Below are 21097 nucleotides of genomic sequence, written 5' to 3' on the forward strand. Positions count from 1 at the left end.
TGTTCAGAATCTACCTTTTCCCCTTTGGGAGCAGCTCTTGTGAGGTAAGTCTGTCCGTTAATGGCTTCCCCCAACACTTAGCATCAAGTCCAAAGTTCTCTCCTTGGTCACAGGTGCTTCCCGCCTGCCCCCCCCACTGACCTCACCTCCTGGATCCCTCACCTGCCTCCAGCCCAGGGGCCTCCTTGCTTTTACATGAACATGTCAAGCCTGCTCCCACTTCAGGGCCTTTTCACTGGCTGCTCTTTCTGTCCAGAGCACTTTATTTCCCTGCAGCTGCTCAGCTCATTCATTCATTTCTCTGCTCACCTCATGAGAGGGGCCTTTCCCGACCACTCTCCCTGTAAAGTCAGCCTGCTCCCAACACCCACATAATTCTACCATAGCTCCCTATCTTTATTTTTATTCCTATCACTAATCACCACTGCCTATTTATTTATTTATTTATTTATTTATTTATTTATTTACTAGAGGCCCAGTACATGAAATTCGTGCACAGGGAGGGTCCCTAGGGGCTGCCGGCCGGGGAGAGGAGCTGTGGGTGGTTGGCCAGCCGGCCCTGCCCCCTGGTCAAACTCCCAGTCGTGGGGACAATTTGCATATTAGGTTTTTATTATATAGGATTTATTTCTCTTTGCCCCTGATTGGATGGAAGTTCCATGAAGGCAGGGACTTTTTTGTTGTTCCCTGTTCCATCCCAGCACTGGAATGGTGCCAGGCACATAGTAGGTGCTCAATAAATGTTTATTGAACACATGAATCCACAAATCTCTCAGGACTCCAGGTGGATCCCCCACCACTACTTCCTGACTCCGACCTCAGTGTCTCCCTCTCCTAGCCCTCCTGGGGCCTTCCTGCCTGGTGCCTGTTTCCTAACTTAAGACCCTTCTCCTTGGTGAGGAAGAAGGAATAGTACACCTCCCTGACACTGCCTTCCTCAGGATGAGGGCTCAGTCAGCCTCCCTCTCTGCCTCTTCTCACTCTGAACACAGCTTTAAAGGCCTTTTTTAAAAATGGGAGGGGGGAGAACACGTTCTTTTCTTGGTGTTTAGCTCTTCAAAATCATAAAGAAAAATATTTAAAGCTGCCCATCAGGGACCCTGCCTCCCGACTTTGCCATCCTCCCAGCCATCCTCAAACACCTCCATCCCCCTCCAGCCTCACCCGGAGGCTCTGCCACCCTTTCTCCCTTGTTCCACCCCCACCTTCTACTCCCTGACACTCCTCAAAGACAGTAATTTGCAACCTCTGCCTTGACAGATGCTGTCTGCTCACATTTCTAGCTGCCCCAGATCCCCACTCCAAATATCATCTCCCTCTCCTCCCCTGACCCCAAGAAGCAGCAGCACACTGAGTTGGGGCTCAGCCTCTTTATCTGGCAGCAAGAAAGGGGGTGGCCCAGCTCTGATGGGAGGGGGAAGACATCAGGAGGCCTCCATGGAACAGCTCCAACCTGTGGGTGAGCAGAGTTGGGGGGCACTCGGAGAAGAAGGGGCAGAGCGGGGATCACGCCCAGCCTTCCTGCAGGACAGAGCCTGGGCTGCACCGTCACTCCTCCTCTTCATCATCTTCCTCCAGGGGAGGCCGATTCCGCTTGAAGAAGCCAACCTGGGGGTGCACAGGGCCAGGGCCAGGTTATAAAGATGATCCTTAGGCCCCAGAGCAGCACTGGAAGAAGCAATTACGCTAGAAACCAGCCAGCCATGAGGTCCTCTCCTGGACCAGCACAAAATATGGACCCCACTGTTTGCACAAATGAAGGCCTTTCCCCATTTAGGGATAATACATGTAACAATTGAAAAATATGTTTTGCTTTTTCTTCCCTGAATTTTTCTTAAATACTGATGATTGTGTCTCTATATGACTCAGGAGATGCATGATGATGATATATTTAATTTATTATAAGTCTAAAGTGTGGTTTTCCCCAAAAGCACCACGTTTCCCAGGGCTTGGCACCTGAGTGAGCTTGAGACCAGCACACGTGTCCTCCAGGCACAGAGGAGGGAGGGGCCCACCAGGGCCTCATGCGGAGCGAGGAGCAGGGTCTGGATCAGACCTGACAAGGGGCAGGGAGGAGGTGAACCCGTCCTCCACAGCAGCCGGGGAGTTCTTGGAGGCAGGACTCACTCCCCGCGACTTCCTCTCAGGGGTGAACGGGTCTAAAGGACTTAGCATCCCAGGAGCCACCTCCTTCAGGAGTCTGTCCCGGGAAGAGGTCCCCTGGAGAACGACAGTCTGATAATGGAGATGTAGCCCTGGCCGGTTTGGCTCAGTGGGTAGAGCGTCGGCCTGCCCACTGAAGGGTCCTGGATTTGATTATAGTCAAGGACACATGCCCATATTGTGGGCTCAATCCCCAGTAGGGGGCGTGCAGGAGGCAACTGATCAATGATTCTCTCTCATCATTGATGTTTCTTTTTAAAAATATATATATTTTATTGATTTTTTACAGAAAGGAAGGGAGAGGGATAGAGAGTTAGAAACATTTATCAGCTGTCTCTTGCACACCTTCTACTGGGGATGTGCCTGCAACCAAGGTACATGCCCTTGACTGGAATCGAACCTAGGACCCTTCAGTCCGCAGGCCAAGGCTCTATCCACTAAGCCAAACCAGTTAGGGCTCATCATTGATGTTTCTATCTCTCTCTCCCCTGCCCCTTCCTCTCTGAAATCAATAAAAATACATTTAAAAAATAATAATGGAGATGTACATCAGTAGGGCGCTGGGTCACCCACTTGGACCACTGCCTCTCTCTGCCTCCCTGTGAGGGTGGGCAGGGCCAAGTCTGTGCCCACTAGGGACCCTCCCCTCCCTTTACGCCTCACCTTCCACATGGCCAGGACCAGGAGTGTGAGCAACAGCAGGCCACTCAGCACGCCCACCAGCACCCACCAGATGGGGACGTCCCGCTCCTCCAAGGCCCGAAGCAGCTGCGTCTGGACCTGGGACACACCGGCGCCTGTCCTCAGTCACCTTGACACCTGGCTTTTCCAAACCTCAGACCCGTGGGGTGGAGACACCTGGCCCAGCCATCTGCCAGTCCCACCCTTCAGACCCAGGGAGGCCCCGCCCTCATCCTGCCCCACAGGACACGGGCTGACCAGTGGGTACTGCAGGGCCCATCGCCTTGACAGCATTCTCCCATACTCACCAGAGCTTCTCCACTGGGCAGGCTGAGGGCGGGCACGGTGTAGGGAAGGGAGGAGACATTGAACCAAGCCTGCGACTGCAGCACAAATTGATCCAGGGGCCTCTGGAGGGGTGGGGGAAGCCGTTCACACAGGCCTGTTGGTTGCAGGAGTCCCAGCGCCTGACCGCCCCCCTCCTGGGGGAGCCTGCCCCCGCCTAATCTCAACCCCTTCAAAGTAGCCCCCAATGAACAATTAAAAAAAAAAGAAAAAGTAAACCTGGTCTTTACTCTCTGCCCGCTCCCCAAAGCCCCGCCTCTCCCCAAAGCTCACTCAGCCCCGCCCCAGAAGGCCCGCCGCTGACGTCATGCCCACCTGGCGGAGGCTGGGCAGCCACAGCAAGGCGTGCACCGTGACCATGGCCCGCTGCCCGCGCTCCATCTCCTGCAGCTCACACTGCACCACAGTACAGGGCGCCGAGTCGCAGCTCTGAGGGGATGTGCAATGAGTCCCAGCCCTCCGGACCGCACCCCCTCATCCCAGGGGCCCAGCACGGAGGGAGGGGGGCGGTGCCTGTGTGGGAGGGGCAGCCAGGGAGCCTGGGCCTCAGGAAGGGCCTCAGGTCCAACTTTCAGACTTCTCTCTAGATCAGCGGTTCTCAACCTGTGGGTCGCGACCCCTTTGGGGGTCAAACGACCCTTTCACAGGGGTCGCCTAAGACCATCGGAAAACACATCTACAATTACATATTGTTTTTGTGATTAATCACTATGCTTTAATTACATTCAATTTGTAACAATGAAAATACATCCTGCATATCAGATATTTACATGATGACCCATAACAGTACCAGAATTACAGTGATGAAATAGCAACGACAATAATTTTATGGTTGGGGGTCGCCACAACATGAGGAACTGTATTAAAGGGTCGCGGCGTTAGGAAGGTTGAGAACCACTGCTCTAGATGGAGTTGTTCACACAGTCCTGGGGATCCAGGGAGAGGGCGGGGAAAGTGGGCCATCAGACAGTATTCAATACCCAGAATGTTGGTACCCTGCTCTGGCCTGTATTCATTCGTTTCAATGTCCTGGGAATCTTAAAAAAATGCAAGTGCCCCCCGCCCCCGCCCTGCCCCAGACAGACCAGCACAAAGGGACTGAGGCGGCCACCCTGAGGCCCACATCACTGGCGGCCCCTCTGCCCCCCCCCCCCCCCCCCCCCGGGCTCCAGGGAGAAGAGACCCCATCTGGAGACCACAGAGCCTGCTCACCACAAGAACTGGATCCTGAAGCCTCGATGGCTGCTTGGACCCTGACAGGAACGCCTGCCTGCGATCCCGCTTGTGGTGGCCCCGGGAAGCGGGGGAAGGAATTGGGGTGGGCACCCCCAAGTCCAGCTGGGGAGGCAAGGCAGCTGTCAGATCCCACACTCTGCTCGGTGCCCTGCGCTCCCGGAGGAGCCCTGGCTGATGGGCTGGGACTCCCCCGCAGCTCCTTCTTCCACCCAGGCTCTCACCTTGAGGGGGTTGGGGGAGGGCTGTGGGGAGCACTGAAGCCCCCCCTGAAGCTGTATATCCAGGATATAGAGCAGGTCAGAGGACTGGGACTGGCCAGGGAGGTGGATGCTGAGGTGGAGGCCGCTGACAGTGCTAGGGCCGTTGTTGTGGAGCTGGTGAGGGTGGCAGAGTATCAGGTGGCTCAGCGCCTGGACTGTAGTTCCTGGGACCCTCCCACCCCAGCCCGGGCCCAGGGCTCCTCCCTACCTCATAGGTGTGCTCCACTTTGGGGCCCCAGGTGTCTGAGACGTTCTCCCTGTTGCCGTCTTCCGCCGCCACCACCAGGAAGGCTGGAAAGGAGCTCCTGCAGGGGCCCAAGCTCCCAACGTAAGCTTGACCCCGACTTGCTGTGGGAGTCCCCCCAGGACCCCTCGAGCCTTAGGACTCGGCCTGCCGTCTCCCTTATCCTTCCCCGGCCTCTCACCCTCGAAGCTCCACGTGGGCCCCCGCACGGACTGGCACATCCAGCACCACCTCCTCACTGTTTGGATTCTGGCTGTTCTTGCTGGAGGGGAGGGGATGAGGAGCAGGTCAGGGACAGCAGCCCAGTGGACATCAGAGCTCTCTGGGGGCGGGGCCCGGGTTTCAGAGGGCTCAGGAAGACCTGACTCTTTTTCTTCTTTTCTTTCTTTCTTTCTTTCTTTCTTTCTTTCTTTCTTTCTTTCTTTCTTTCTTTCCTTTTCTTTCTTTCTTTCTCTTTCTTTCTTTCTTTCTTTCTTTCTTTCTTTCTTTCTTTCTTTCTTTCTTTCTTTCTTTCTTTCTTCCTTCCTTCCTTCCTTCCTTCCTTCCTTCCTTCCTTCCTTTCCTCTCTCTCTCTCTCTCTCTCTCTCTCTCTCTCTCTCTCTCTCTCTCTCTCTCTCTCTTGCCACCCACACCAGGTTAACCTGGGAAAGAACTTCTCTTTGGGCTCCAAGACTCAGAAACAAGCCTCTGAGGAGGAAAGGGGACAGGGAAGCCTGAAGAGCCAGCATCCCAGGAGACCCTTCTGCATGGAGGTCACCTGCGTGTCTCCGCGTCAGGTGCTCCCCAGTCCAGTACCTCCTGATCTGCAGCCGGAAGGACACTTGCTCCCCAGCCTCTTCCAGGTTCTCCACACTCACCAACATGGTGATTCCTGCCTGAGAGACCGGAAGGGCCAAAGTCACTGCACAGATGCCCACTCTGAACACTGCATGTGGCCTCCAGGCCTCATCTCCATGGTCACCGTTATTATCTCCGTCTTACTCAGAAGCCCACTCATCCAAGACCGCACAGCTAGGGAGTGGGAGGACCAGGATTCCGGACCCGGGCTGACTCCAAAGCCAGCCACTAAACCCAGCTGCCTCTGAGGCCCTGGTGGAGGAGACCCAGCACCCAAGACTCGGCGGCCTCACCCGGACATTCCTCTTCATGGGGTTGCCCAGCTCACACAGCACCACCTTGGTCTCGTTCTCCTTCTTCTGGTTACAGACCAGCCTCTCAAAGCCCTTTCAGGAGGTAGTTTCAAGAAAGAGGATGGTTACAGAGCAGCCCATACATATGGAAACTCCTTGGAAAGCCTGGGAAAGACTTCTGTGCCAGGGTGGGAGGAGGGCTAGGGGTGGGAACACAAGGGACTGTGACATTCTACTTTATGTATCACTCTAGCACTTTATCATAATGTAAAACATTACATAGACTATGATCCCATTGTTATAAACTACCCGACAAAATAAAAGACATATGTGGCTCTGGACAAATAGCTCAGTTGGTTAGAGTGTCCTTATGATACACCAAGGTTTCAGGTTTGATCCTTGGTCAGGGCACATACAAGAATCAACCAATGGCCCTAGCTGGTTTTGCTCAGTGGATGGAGTGTCAGCCTGCAGACTAAAGGGTCCTGGGTTTACTTCAGGTCAAGGGCACATGCCCGGGTTGTAGGCTTGATCCCCAGTAGGGGGTGTGCGGGAGGCAGCCAATGGATTCTCATCATTGATGTTTCCATCTCTCCCTCTTCCTCTCTGAAACCAACAATAATAAAAAAAATAATAAAAAAGATATTTCCTTTTTTTTTAAAAATATATTTTATTGATTTTTCACAGAGAGGAAGGGAGAGAGATACAGAGAGTTAGAAACATCGATGAGAGAGAAACATCGATCAGCTGCCTCTTGCACATCCACCACCGGGAATGTGCCCACAACCCAGGTACATGCCCTTGACCGGAATCGAACCCGGGACCTCTCAGTCCACAGGCTGACGCTCTATCCACTGAGCCAAACCGGTTTCGGCTATTTCCTTTTTTTAAAGAATCTACCAATGAATTCATAAAAAAGTGGAACAACAAATTGATGTTTCTCTCTCCCTCTCTAAAACAAACAAACAAATAAATGTATGTCTGTCGATGTTGAGAAAAAAGACTAGAAGATCGACCAAATGTTAACAGAGGTTCCTGTTAATATTTAGTTCTTGAGCCTTTTTTTGTTTCTGAATCCTCACTGGAGGACATACATAATGTATTTTAAAGACAGGGGAAGAGAGAGAGAGAGAGAGAGAGAGAGAGAGAGAGAGAGAGAGAGAGAGAGAGAGAGAGAGAGAGAGAGAGAGAGAGAGACTGATTGGTTGCTTTCCTTACATGCCCCGGCCTGCAACCTAGGTATGTGCCCTGACGGGATATGGAGCCCACAACCTGTTGGTGTACAGGGCGATGCTCCGACCAACTGAGCCACACTGGCCAGGGCTTCCTGAGCCATTTTGACTTGGGTTTTACAATCAAGTTCTTGAATTTTGGACCATTAGCAAGTACTCCTCTTCCAAGTAAAAAAATAAAATTAAAAGATCACAGCTCTTACACAAAGCATGAGAAGTGGGGCTCTCAGGGTGGGAGAAGGCCTACACCTCTCAGGCCCGAGGAATCCCCCGGGGTGGGGGCCTCACCTGGACGTTGCTGACGGCCCGCATGTAGTGGGCACCTTGGGGCAGGTGCACGGCCAGCTCAGCCTCATAGGCCCCCTCCCCGTCATTGGCTGCATCTATCTTTAGCTCCAACACGTTATCGGCTCCAATTAGGAGCGGGGCACCCGTCGTCCTGTGGGGAGAAAGGAGTAAGAGGCTGTGTACAGGCCCAGGGTCTGGGAGGAGGAGGGGGGTGCGGACAGCGTATTGGTGTATGACACCCCAGGTGGGGAGGAGGTGTCATCGGTGAGTGGGCCAGGGGAGGGGAGAGTGGGAGGTCTCCTCACACGCTGGCGGTGAGCTGAAGCTGGGGCACACACAGGTCATCTTCCCCGCAGTCCAGGATGATGCGGGTCTACAGGGGGCAGGCACATCGGGGTATGTGGGTAAGTTGGGGGCAGGTGAAGTTAGGGGATTAGAAGATCTGAGAATGAAGGAGTGCTGAGATGACATCAGGGCTTTGGGGTTTGGGACAATGTCATGGTTTAGGTCAGCAGTTCTCAACCTGTGGGTCGCGACCCCTTTGGGAGTCGAACGACCCTTTCACAGGGGTTGCCTAAGACCATCGGAAAACACATATATAATTACATATTGTTTTTGTGATTAATCACGATGCTTTAATTATGTTCAATTTGTCACAATGAAATTGGGGGTCACCACAACGTGAGGAACTGTATTAAAGGGTCACGGCATTAGGAAGGTTGAGAACCACTGGTTTAGGTGGTGCCATCAGAGGTTTGAGGTGACATCAACCCTTGGGGACACTGAAGTTTTGGGGTTTTCATTAGGGTTTAGAGCGACATTAGAGATTAGAGGTGACATCGAGGTTTGGGGTTCATATTACAACTCGGACACTAACCCTAAGCTTGACTGTCCGGCCTGTCCCTGCCCACCCTCACCTGCTCCTGGACGTGGGTGTCTCCCTGCAGCACAAGAGCGGGCGCCAGTCCATCCTTCTCGGGCTGCAGGGACACATTGACGCTGAGCACAATGGGGCTCAGCTTGTCCCGGAAGTCGGCCTCGTCCTAGGGAGGGGACAAGAATCAGGCCCTCTGGCTACCGTGCTCCCTACCACTGACCACCCCCGGACCCGCGGCGCCCGGCCCGTACCCCAGGGCTGGATGAACAAGCTCGCCACCCAGCCCTGCCCATCCCCAGCCCGGCGTACCCGGAGGAAGGCCGTGGTGGTGTGGCAGATGGGGCTGTGCCTCCCCCCCAGGTCCAGGTGCAGGGTGGTGCTCGCCTGTTGCGAGTTCAGCAGGAGGACCCTCCGGCCCTGGCGGGGCTTCTGCCGGTCCAGCTGCAGCTCAGCATTTAGGCCTGACAGGGCGAGCAGGGAGGGTCAAGGTCTCCCTGGCCAGCCTCCAGGGGAGCCCAGGCCACCTCCCTCCTGTGCCCACCCTGCCACTCACCCAGCTTCTGAGGAACATTGTGTCCAGTGGCTCCTACACACACCTGGATGTTAAAGCTGCAAAGATGTGAGTGGGGCCCAGGGGTTAGGGCCCCTGAGATCCCAGATCCTGCCTGGCCCACGCCCTCCGTCTGCTCACCAGCTCACTTGCATCTCTGTCTTGGGCAGGTCACATTTCTTCACGGCAGGATTCAGCGAACCTTCTACCAGCAGCTGGACAGTGGCCGTCACCACCGGCTGAGCTCTGGTGGGATGGGGCAGGCTTGCTGTTGTGGCCCTTCCTGGCCTCCTCCCCAGCCCAACCCCGGAGTCAGTCTCACCTGTACACAGCCACCTTGTCAGCCCCGTATGCTCCCACCAATAGGTCTGCAGATATTGGAAGGGGGTCAGAACTGGTCATGAGAGAGGGCACGACGTCCCCATCTTCCCAGAGGTGCCCAAACCACTTCCCCCCCCCATGGGAGGTTTGACCGGGCCCTCCCTGGCATCTCAGCCCCACAGACAGGCCAGAGCTCTCAGTGGGGTGCCGGGTCAGGCACAGGCCCCTGGCTGTGTCTCCCAGCATCTCCAGCTAATGCTCAAGGGCCCTTTTTGTTCAGCTGGGGGCAGTCCAGGGCACCTGGGTATCCATTGTCATCGATGTCTGTGGCACCTCGCAGGGAGAAGCCGAAGCCAGAGCCCGTGGAGAAGGGGCTGTCCAGGACCTGGGAGGGGCGGGAGCTGAGCCCCTCACTCTGGCCCAGGAACACCTGCACTTGGCCCCGACCGCTGGGGCCCCCGTAGGGGGCGGCCACTGCAACATCTGGAAGGAACATCAGCAAGAGAGCGGCTGTTTGTTTTCCAGTCTCTCCAGGGGCAGACCCCAGGGGAGCAGGAGAGCGATACACAGATCTGGGTCAAGAAGGCAGCTGCCCTGCCTTCCAGGAGTTTACAATTGGGTCAGAGAGAGACCCATCAAATAGGATTATTATAAAAACAGTAACAGCCCTATCTATTCAGAAAAACATATTGACATGATTTCATTTGATACTGAAAATGAGGCATCGTTATTCCTATTTTAGGTGAGAAAACGGAGTCCCAGAAGATTCAGTAACCAAAACCTATTAAATTCTCCTCCTTTTTTCCTTAGGGACCTTCACCCCATTCCACTTATGCCCTTATACCATGCATGCCCAGAGTCATACCATGGGCTTGTCATCACTAATAACTTAAACTTTTTTTTTTCTTTTGCCCAGTCCAGTGTGGCTCAGTTGGTTGAATGTCATCCTGTGTACCAGAAGGTTGCTGGCTCTATTTCTGATCAGGGCACATACCCAGGTTTCAGGTTCCATCCCCCGTCAGGCTGCGCATGGAAAGCAACCATTTACTGTTTCTTTTTTACATCAATGTTTCTCTCTCTCAAATCAGTAAAACATATTTTAAAAAATCTTTTTTTATTGATTTTAGAGAGGGAGGAAGCGGGGGTGGGGTGGGGGAGAGGGCACTCGAAACATCGATGTGAAAGAGAAACATCCATGGGTTGCCTCCCATATTCAAACTGACTGGGGGTCAAACTCAAAGCCTAGGTGTGTGCTCTGATCGGAATTGAACCCACAACCTTCGGGTGCACCAGCTGATGCTCCAACCAACTGAGCCCACTGACCGGGGCATCACTAATAACTTTTAAGACCACTCTTGAAAATTTATTTGTTATTCATCATAATCTTATTAATTTGTGTTTTTTGCATGCGACAGGACTCAGGATCTTTGATCCATATGTTGTAACTGTCTTTGCTTTGTCTTCTATGCAGTATTTTTCCCCTTTTAAAAACCTTTATTGATTTTTCTGATCAAGTTACCCAGACTTTACCTAAATCAACCACTCTGACCACAGCTGAGTCCCCAGGCCTCCCCGCTCTCCTGACCTTCGGCTTCCTCATCTCTTCACTTATTTCCTGACCATTTCCTCAGCCATCTTGCCCCATGGCCAGTTTGGGGCAAGCCTGGCCAGACCCCCACCAGAGCAGGGCACAAGGAAATGAGTTCCTGATCTCCAGTCCCACTAGGGACTGCCCAGCAGCCAGGCAAGGTGGGGGTGGGGGTCTGCGCAGCGTTCTCTCCCCGTTTGCTCAGCACCTATTGCAAACATTCTCTGTTCTGTCAAGCTCCCAGGCCCCTGGCTGTGCTACATTTCCACACGCCCTCCCCCTTCCCATCTGACCTTGGACTGGCTGTCCCTCCTTGACCCTGCTGCTGGGCTTAGCATCCCACCCGCACCTCCGGGCATCGAAGGGACCCCTCCAGCTCGCTCTTCCTTCCCTCACTTCCCCACTGATCGCTTTCCTTTACATTCAACTTACTCCACATGCTTTGAAATTAAAAGAGCCTTTGCTCGACCCTCCTCTCAGTAATCATTTCTTTCCTCTTTCACAAACTGGTTGGAGGAGCTGTTTGCACTGGCTGCCTCCAATTCTTCGTTTCCATTCATGGGTTGCCTCATGGCGTTTTGCTTTCTGTCCCTACCCAGCCCTGAGTCAGCCTCTGACCTCCTTCCTTCTGCGCAGAGGACTCTCTTCCTTTGCGTTCTGGGCCATCAGATCTCATCTTCTCTCCGACCCCTCTGGACAGTGCTCTGTCTCCTTTCCAGACTCACTTCCTCTGGGGGTCCCCTAAGTGCTCTTGCTCCCCAGGGCTCCGTCGTGGGCCTCTCCTCACTTCTCAGGCGCCCAGGACCCTCCTCCCCCGCCCAGCCCCTGTGTTCCACTCAGACCTCTCCGGCGGAAGTGGGGAGCTACACTCACTGTTCTCTGGATTTGTCTGCCAATTGTGGGCAAGTCCTTCAGGATCAAACAGGTCCAGAGACCAGCTGCTGACATCCTCCCACATCACCTCCCAGATCTGCTGCCCGGCCCGAGTTCCAGGCAGCGAAGGATTCCCCGTCCCCCCAACTCCTTTGCCTGGAATAATGGGAACAAATCCGACTTGGGCTGCCTTAACTCTCTGCTTAAAGCTCTTCCTGGCTCCTGCGGCCTTCAGGCCAAATCCCTGGTCTTTACTGTGGCTGCTACTCCCGGGCAGCGGTGGGGCCCGCTCTCCTCTTACCGTTGTAGTTGTCCCGGTTGAGGTCGCCCAGAGGCGCGATGGCTGAGCCAAATCGCCCATAGAGCTGGGTGCCAGTCAGGAGGAGGCTGGGGGTGCCCAGCGCGTGGGAACCCCGAGGCTGCAGGAACAAGTACACGCGCCCCACCTCGGCCAGCTTGCGGTCAGCGCGGCTGTCCATGTACAGGGGCGCGCCCACCAGCAGGTCGTGCCTCCTGCGGGCCAGGCGCGCGGTTACGTGGGGGGTGGGTGGCTCAGGGCTGCCGCGGGCCAGAGCCCCCTCTCTCCATCCGCGCCCTCCCGCCCCCCTCGGGGGTCGCCGGGAGTGAGGGCAGCTCACGACTCTGGCAACTGGGGGCTCAACTGGGTAGGGCTGGACGCCCCCCTCCTCACCCGTCCCCGTTGACGTCGGTGACGGCCACCGAGTGCCCGAAATACGAAGCCACCTGCAGGAAAGCCAGGCGCACCCTAACTCCCGCCCCACACCCCCAGCCTCCCTTCGTCATCGCCCCCCGCTCCCCGCGGAACATTCTGGGGTCCCACCGCCCCTGCCTCGGGCACCCCCACCAGGAAGCGGCCCCCACCTGCTCTCCGTGCACCCGGTGCAGCGTCCGGTAGTTGGAGAGCAAGATTTCCACCTGCGCAGACCACCACGTGAGGGCGCCATTCCCCCCCGCCACCCCCCGCGGCCTCCCCTCCGGGCAGAGGGTTTGGGGGGGAGGGGTCAGCTTTAGGAGTAGGGTCAGGGGCCTCGGGGTGCCGAATGGCGGGGCAGGTGGCACTCACGGCTCCCAGGGTCCAGCTCCAGGTGGGGGCACCGAAGACATATTCTGGGGAGAGGCCGGGCCCAGCCAGTGAGTTCCGGCCCCGCCCTGCCTCCCGCCCATCCTTCCGCACCCGGGGGGGTTTCGGTGCGGGGCCGGGGGTGCCCCTCCCAGGGCTGGCTCCCCAGCCCCCGCCCTAAATGGACTTCTTGCCTGTTGTGTTGGGGTTCCCGTCGAACTCGCCGACGGCCACCGAGTACCCTGGAGACACAACGCGCATTAGTTTTCTGCGGGGGCGCAGCGGGCGGGGCGGAGGGCGCGGACGGAGGGGACTCGGACATGGACAGTTCAGAGCTGCTTTAGGGACCCGCCACACGGGGGCCACGGGCCCGAGGCCTGCGGGAAGGCCGGGGGAGGGTGGGAGTTGGGCGGTCGGGGGGGTGGGGGGGGTGCGGGAGCCGAGGATGGAGACGCCTCGGGCGGGAGTGGGCCTGGGGCGCGCTCCCGGGGGGCGGGGCGGCGGTGAGACCCTGGGAGCGGGCAGCCCAGGAGGGGCCAGGGTTACCCCGGTAGCCGTCGAAGTACTCTGGTTTGTTGGAGTCGAAGGTGAGGCGCTGGGTGCCCACGTGCCACAAGAGGGTGCCCGGGTGGTAGTTCCTGAAGATGTCTGCGATCGGAGCCCGCGCCAGGAGCCCTGGGGTGCGAGGGGCAGGGGATGCGAACTCCTGGGGTCTTCCCAGGCCGAGAGAGAGAGAGAGAGAGAGAGAGAGAGAGAGAGAGAGAGAGAGAGAGAGAGAGAGAGAGAGAGAGAGACGGGTGGGCACGTACCTAAGAAAAAGAAGCCGCCAGGGGCCCCGAGCACCAGCTCTCCAGCCTGAAAAGGAAGCGGCGGAGGTGAGAGGGGCCTGTTTGGGAGCCGCCCTCGGGACCCTCAGGGCAGGCCCGCTACTTGCCTGAGTGACAGCGGCGCTGAAGCCCGCTTCGCAGTAGCGCTTGTCTTCCCCTGGAGGGGCAAGGAGGGGGGTGAGCCGGGGGCAAGGAGGGGGGTCAGCAGGGGGCAAGGAGGGGGGGTCAGCAGGGGGCAAGGAGGGGGGTCAGCCGGGGGCAAGGAGGGGGTCAGCCTGGGGCAAGGAGGGGGGTCAGCAGGGGGCAAGGAGGGGGGTCAGGCAAGGAGGGGGTCAGCCGGGGGCAAGGAGGGGGCCAGCAGGGGGCAAGGAGGGGGGGGTCAGCAGGGGGCAAGGAGGGGGGTCAGCCGGGGGCAAGGAGGGGGGTCAGCAGGGGGCAAGGAGGGGGGTCAGGCAAGGAGGGGGTCAGCCGGGGGCAAGGAGGGGGGTCAGCAGGGGGCAAGGAGGGGGGGTCAGCAGGGGGCAAGGAGGGGGGTCAGCCGGGGGCAAGGAGGGGGTCAGCCTGGGGCAAGGAGGGGGGTCAGCAGGGGGCAAGGAGGGGGGTCAGGCAAGGAGGGGGTCAGCCGGGGGCAAGGAGGGGGTCAGCAGGGGGCAAGGAGGGGGTCAGCTGGGGGCAAGGAGGGGGGTCAGCAGGGGTCAAGGAGGGGGGTCAGCCGGGGGCAAGGAGGGGGTCAGCCGGGGGCAAGGAGGGGGTCAGCCGGGGGCAAGGAGGGGGTCAGCGGGGGCAAGGAGGGGGTCAGCAGGGGGCAAGGAGGGGGTCAGCCGGGGGCAAGGAGGAGGGTCAGCAGGGGGCAAGGAGGGGGTCGGCCGGGCGGATGGCGAAGCTGCACTGGCCCTAGCGGGTAGCCCAGTTGGTTAGCACATCCTCCCCCTTCGCCAAGGGTTCCGGTGGGATCCCCGTCAGGGCACATACAACAATCAGCCAGCGAATGCGTACATAAGTGGAACAGCTCGCCATGATTGTCTCCCTTTCTTTAAAATCAATAAGAAAACAAGAAGTAAAAGCGGGCACTGAACCTGGGGCAGGGCGGGCCGCGGGGTGACATAGGGGCGTGGCCCTGAGTCTGCGGGTAGCTGGCGAGGTGGGAGGCGTTGCTGGGAGCTGGGCGCCGGGCCGCGGAGAGCAAGGCCCGCGGTGCTGGGAGAAGGTTCGGGAATAAGGGCTGGGCTCAGTGGGCGGAGCTCACAGAATTCCTGCTGCTTGTGCACGCGGCTCATGGTGTTGCCGCGACAGGGCGAGAACTCCGCGCGCCCCGCGTTCTGCAGCTGGGCCAGGAAGCAGCCCCCCACGGGCGTCTTCTCCGCCTCCTCCGTCTTATCTACGACGTTCCAGTGCTGCCAGGGGGCGCAGGCCTGGGCAGGGCCACAGGAGAGTGGGAAGGAGGCGGGCGCAGGCCTCCCCCGGCCTAACGTGTCCCTGCCCCCGACTTCTCGGGGTGTCCCGTCCCGCGTTGCCCACCACAATGTTGTCGCTCCAGCTGACAACCGACGCCCCTAGTCCTTGCCCGGCCTTGAAGGTTTGGAAGGTCTGGGAGCCTACTGTTCGGGTCTCATCATCTGGAGGGCACAAGGAGGGATGGGGCGATGAAGTCCGGCTGTGCGCGCTCCCCGTAGCTCCTCCCTTCCCCTCCGTGCCTGGGACTCACTAAGGTCGAAGGACAGAGACGAGCACTGGCCGCCCTCGGCCCTCCAGGGGCACAGGAACACGCCGCCAGTCTCCTCTTGACTGCGGCCTCGGATCCGCGGGGCGCCCACCACGATGGCCACGCTGTATAGAAAAAATGCGTGAGCACGGAGCAGATTCCGGGGTACCCCCGTGCCCGCGCAGGGAGCACTACCCTGAAGGGGTTGTGCCTTGGGGGACACTGGGTCACATTAAGTAGTGCCCATGAGACCACTATGGTGGATAGAAGGGGAAAAGCACAAGTGGGGCAGGGGTTAGGTTAGATTGAAGCCCAATGACAGCCATGGGCCACACAGACACCCTGGGAGTTCTGGTTGGACCCTCACACCTCTCACCTCCCTCCATATTCCTCATTGATCAGTCATTAGTTGTAGGTCACATTGGGAAGGGGATTGACTTTGGGGGAGGGGGCTCTCTTCAGCGGAGGAAATTCACCCGGGGGCTGATGCTTGAATGCGGTCTGCCATTGCCACTCCCCAAAGCTGGGGAGCACAGTGCCCACCACCAGAAGGAACTAGCTCAGGGGAGTTATTATAAAGAGGAGGAACCAGGACTGTAATCTTGGCAATCTGGTCTCACAGCCTGATTAATCCTAAGCACTAATGTTCTATCGCTTCTTCTCAATATCTATAATTTTTATGGGGATCAGGGAAATGGAGTGGAAAAGCAAGGTGAGTAGATCATTTTACAGTTTTGCAAGTCAATTTAAGACATTCGCACTTCTCTCTGTATTTTGAGGGGATGGCAGTGGAGTGGGTCATACAAGTGACCCTTGGAGAAAAAAATAAGGTATCAACTTTTGTTTTGCCTTTGTTTTTGCTGTAGTTTCAGTGCCTAACTCCTCTTTGGTGTCCCCTCCTGATTACCCTCGCCTGAGCAGGTTCCTCCCCAGTATTCCTAACAAGCACTCAGCCAAATAGACCCTAGAAGTCACTTTGCCCAACCTCTATCACAAATGGGGAACTTGAGGTCCACAGAAGCAGTAATGGTGGGAGAATCTTTCTCTCTCCCAACACCCAAACTTCCCCCAGGGCTTACCTCCCATGGCTGTCCTTGTAGAAGTCCAATGAAAACCCAAAGTGGCTGCCATTGGGGCCTGTGTAGAAGGTGAGCCGCACTGGGTCCAGGTTCAAGGCCCAGGCTGGAGGGGCAGCACCGGGCCCCAAGAGCATCTGCACCCACTCCAGAAGCCAGAGGGCATGAAGTGGACACAAAGCTCTGGCCATGTTCCTTCTCCCACAACCTTCTTGGAAGGAATGGACTAACTCCTTCCTCTTCCTTTCAGTTCCACCACAGGAAGTCTTTTCTTATCAAACCTGAAGCCACTTACTGAACAGTAGGCAGAAAACAGGGCTGTTGGCCCTGGACCCATTTGGTTTCTAGGATTGCCAGGAAGGGAAGGGGGTGAGGCCACCCTGGGGGTGGATGCTGATGGCTGAAAGCCATGACTCCTCCCTTTTCCTGAGAGTAGTTTATCACCAAGTCTTGTTGGTTCTGCCTCTCAACTATGTCTCTTGAATCTTCACGCCATTTCTACTACCACCATGCAAGTCTAAGTCATCATGGCTTTCTGGTTGGGATAGTAAAACCATGAACTAGCTGGTCTGTACACCTCCACTCTAGCCCCCAGTTCTGTGGCCCCTCTTCCTCCCACATGGCTGCCTGCACTGCTGTGGCACATAATGACTTGGTTAGCGGTGGGGGAAGGAGTAAGGAAGCTGCTGCCTCCTGATAAGACCTGGGCTGCTGTACCCTCTTGGATACGGCACCTATCCACTTCCTTTCAGGGCTTCGGGCAGCTTCTGTCAGTCACATTGGTGCAGCAGCTTCCTCACCCTTCCTCCATCTCAGGCCAAGTCTTAATGTGGCCAAGCAGTGCAGCCAGGGCTGGGGAAGGGATGGTGAATGGGTCTTGGTTGAAGGGAGAGGGAGATGGGGATAAAGTGGAGTCAGATCAGGGTATTCTGGCTCAGAGGCTTTGTGATTATTCACCAGCTGTTCAGTAGAAAGCAGGCCCCCTCACTCTTTCTGGTGACAGAGCTCTTGTCCAATCATCAAGAACCGATTCTAGTGGGGTCACTGCCAACAGGAAGCCGCCTCCAACTCTTCAGGCTGGCACCCTGGAATTAACACAGTATATCATGGCCTGTTCACTGGATCGTGTCCATGAATCCCTGGAGAGCAAGGTTCTTTACTGTAGTCTGGGGCCTAGCCGAGAGCCCAACTTGTAATAGGTGTTACTGAAAGACAGACTGAATGGAGTGTGCACTGAGCATGGAAGATGCAAACATGTGGGAAGAGAAGGAATAGTTTTGAGTAGAAAGGCGGGGTCATTTTCTGTGGATGTGGGCAAGAGGAGTGCCAAGTCTTATTGACACTACATGTCTCCCCCCAAAAATAGGTTCTCAGGAAGGAAATTCAAGATCTGCCAGGGGAACAGGAACATGGCCACATCCTCCTTCTGCTCTATATTTTCTGATCAATGGCAACCATCGTATCTTGGAAACCCTTTGGCTCCTCCCTTCTCCTAATTCACCATCTCAGCACAAAGCACAAAATCCTGCCCTTTACTAGATTGGAAGCTCCTTAAATTTTAGTCCAGGACTTCTTCACTGATTTCTCAGTCCCAGGACCATAGTAGGCATGTAACGCATCTATTAGAATGAATACTTAACTCAGTTTTATACTTACCTACCACGTTCCCACTGACCTCAACTGAGCGGTATTGTAATTATTGGTGTATACTGTGTAGCCCCAAATTAAGTCACATTTCACTAAAGTTTTTAAATATTTATTCTGTTCAAGGCACTGAGTAGTAAGGGATACAAAGGTCCCTGACCAAGGATCTTTAAAGAGGGAGTTAAGACATGAACACACAACTGCAGCAGAGGAAGAGTAAAGCATGCCTTGGAAAGGGTGATTATGTCTAGCTGAAATCATTTATATATATAATATACTCCTCATAACAACTCCTATGAAGTAGGTACTATTATGCCCATTTCATAAATGCCAAACCTGTGGCACAGAGTTTTAGGCAAATTGCCCAAGTTTACACGGCCAATGTGTGGATTCAAATATGTTTGTGCTTAAATTCATGTTTGTTTCTAAAGGATTTTATTTATTTCTTGGTTAATCCTCACCCAAGAATATTTTTCCCATTGATTTTCAGAGAGTGGGAGGGAGGGAGCGAGAGAGAAATATTGATGTGAGACACATCGATTGGTTGCCTCCCGAAAGTGATCCGGGGATCGAGCCTGCAACCGAGGTATGTGCCCTTGACTGGAATTGAACCCAGGACCCTTCAGTCTGCAGGCTGACACTCTATCCACTGAACCAAATAGGCCAGGGCTAAAATCATGTTTTTAAAAAATATATTAAAATTATTGATTTCAAAGAGGGAGAGGGAGAAACATCTATGAGAATCATTGATCAGCTGCCTATTGCACGCCCCCTATTGGGGATCTAGCCCGCAACACAGGCATGTGCCCTTGACCGGAATCAAACCGGAGACCCTCAGTCCTCAGGCCGATGCTTTATCCACTGAGCCAAACCGGCTAGGGCTAAAATCAATGTTCTTATCCATTACACTCTTGTCAGAGAATCTCTTTAAGAGTGGCAGGACATAAAGGTCAATTATAGGGAAGGGCAAGTAGTTGACTTAGGATAGGGTGGACTGGAGCATGAGGACAGAGTGGGCATTAGGGTGGGATGAAAGGCTGGGGTCAAATAACTCCAAGTCCTTGAATGCCTTATCAAGGAATGTGAACTTTAATCTGAAGATGGAGAATCATGAAGATTTTTCAAGTCAGACAATAAGAGATATACTAATTGTGCTCCGATTTGGACGATTACACTGTGGATAGAAGGGACTGGAAAAGGCAGAACTTACTGGGGAGATCAGATGGAGAGCAACTGCAATCCTCTTGGTTTAAAGGTGATGGATGATGCTTAAACCCGGGTACAGATGGCAGGAACAAGGGAGACAGCAGAGATTACACAATCAGTAACTGGATGTGGTGGGGAAGTGTCAAGTAACTTGAAGCTTTGGTGCCTTGTTGGCTGGTAGGACAGTGGTACCAGTAACTAAAATTGGGAACAGGTGGAGCATCGGATTTGGGAAGGGAGAGGAGTGTGGTACTCAAGAATTCTGCTCTTCTGGGAGTTCCTCTGGGGTCAGAGCTGGGTTAGTCTCCTTTCTGAGATAGTAGGCAGGAGTGCTGCTGACACACTGCTCCCACTTCTCCATCCCATCAGCCAACAGTGCTAGGATCCCTCAATGAATTCAAAGTTCTGCTAAGACTTCATTGAGTCCACAATTATTAACTTCTATGTGCCTGGCACTGAGCTAGGAGAAGTGGGTATAAAGAAAAACATTTTATCACCTTTGGTTTCCTTTCTAAACTCTGATGCACAAAAATCCCCGGTTAGTAGTATTTTACTTTGCTCAAATCTTTCTTGGACATATAATCAAAATGTTTGTGTTGAACTCTGTAAAACCCTCTAAGGAATTAAGAAAGAAAAAAAAGGAAGCATAAGAATCAATCCCTGTCCTCCCAGAACTTCTAACTTTATTGGGGAGCAGTGAACACAAAATGAACTGCACTCAAGATTCTGAAAAGCCAGTAAGCTTATATGGGACAGAGAATCATATCCTAAGAGTCAGGGAGGTCGGCAAGAAATGCTGCAGACATTCAGATATGAATTGATAACGGGCAAGCGAAGGTGTCTCTGGTAAATAAGAATGGAAATGGTTGACAAGGCCTGGATTAGTCACTGGGGGTACAGAAGAGGCATGTCCATGCTGCAAGCCCAGGCGGCTGAGGCAGGCAGCTGCACAGAGCACTCTCTACAGGCCAGTCTGCTGCTTTCACTGGCACCTTGCCTGCTCAGAACATTACTTTTCATTTTTTTAACATCCTTTCTTTCTGGGCAGGAATTTTGCTATTTTAGGAAAATAGGCAGATCTGAGCATCCAACCCAAGGTTCATGTTCAATAGCTTCTCTTTAGTCAAGGGGAGAACACAGCTGTTATGAGTAGGAAAGAAATAGACATTGTACTCCTCCTTCCTGAAAGACTGAGGAAGAGAGAGGAAACTAATTTATCCCTGCAAATCTATGTGGCTAGCTTTGATGCTGACCTTTCCTTTTTGTGATTTTTTGATACAGTAGAGGCTTTTTTCAGCTCAGTAACAAGGCCTATTCCTTTCACCAGGTAGCTCTCAAGTACTGTACTGGTATTAAAGGGTTGAGGAGAATAACTGAAGACTGGTTCTGATATACAGAACTACTTCTGGAGGGCAAAAGCCAGGCAGATGACTCTTGCAATTCCATTGCCCTGAAGTTTATCCAAAATCTTAAAAATCAAACTCAGAAATTCCAACCCACTTACTTATTAGTGAGCACCTACATGCCATATACCCTATTACACAGAGATTACATACCTAAGAGGTAAGGCAGAAATAGAAAATTCGTGTGAGAAAGAGGTGCACATTCCAAAGCACCTACCAAAGACTGAGAAACTTTACTATCCGTCCTCCCACATCATCATCTTTTCTCTCTACTTGGGCAGCCTGAGCTCTGAGAAGCACAATTCCAAACATCATAAAAAACTGGTTCTCAAGAGTCTATCCCTTGATCACTTCAAACAAGATGTTATTT

The 21097-nt window shown here is 54.5% G+C and overlaps 1 protein-coding gene across 3 annotated transcripts; it reads right to left on the reverse strand.

Annotated features, from left to right (window-relative positions):
• Positions 1-1355: 1355 nt before the first annotated feature.
• On the reverse strand, positions 1356-21014 carry ITGA2B (integrin subunit alpha 2b). Of its 3 annotated transcripts, XM_059670411.1 has the most exons (30): positions 16478-21014; positions 15402-15523; positions 15215-15312; positions 14943-15108; positions 13804-13853; positions 13679-13724; positions 13416-13544; positions 13064-13111; positions 12873-12916; positions 12671-12724; positions 12480-12532; positions 12090-12301; positions 9628-9810; positions 9329-9374; positions 9148-9252; positions 9010-9065; positions 8766-8917; positions 8497-8622; positions 7885-7952; positions 7580-7730; positions 6060-6152; positions 5725-5804; positions 5111-5191; positions 4894-4990; positions 4647-4799; positions 4402-4527; positions 3505-3618; positions 3153-3254; positions 2827-2943; positions 1356-1608 (listed from the first exon to the last, which is right to left on the reverse strand). In XM_059670411.1, exons 1-30 carry the CDS (start codon positions 16663-16665, stop codon positions 1549-1551), a joined length of 3120 nt encoding a protein of 1039 aa, XP_059526394.1. In that variant the 5' UTR covers positions 16666-21014; the 3' UTR covers positions 1356-1548. The 3 variants fall into 3 exon arrangements, 2 of the variants coding, with proteins under 2 accessions (XP_059526394.1, XP_059526395.1); XM_059670412.1 differs by lacking the exon at positions 2827-2943; XR_009449255.1 differs by lacking the exons at positions 1356-1608; positions 2827-2943 and having other exon boundaries at positions 3230-3254; positions 5687-5804.
• Positions 21015-21097: the final 83 nt, after the last annotated feature.

Source organism: Myotis daubentonii, chromosome 16 (genome assembly GCF_963259705.1).
Source record: "Myotis daubentonii chromosome 16, mMyoDau2.1, whole genome shotgun sequence".
NCBI lineage: Eukaryota > Metazoa > Chordata > Mammalia > Chiroptera > Vespertilionidae > Myotis > Myotis daubentonii.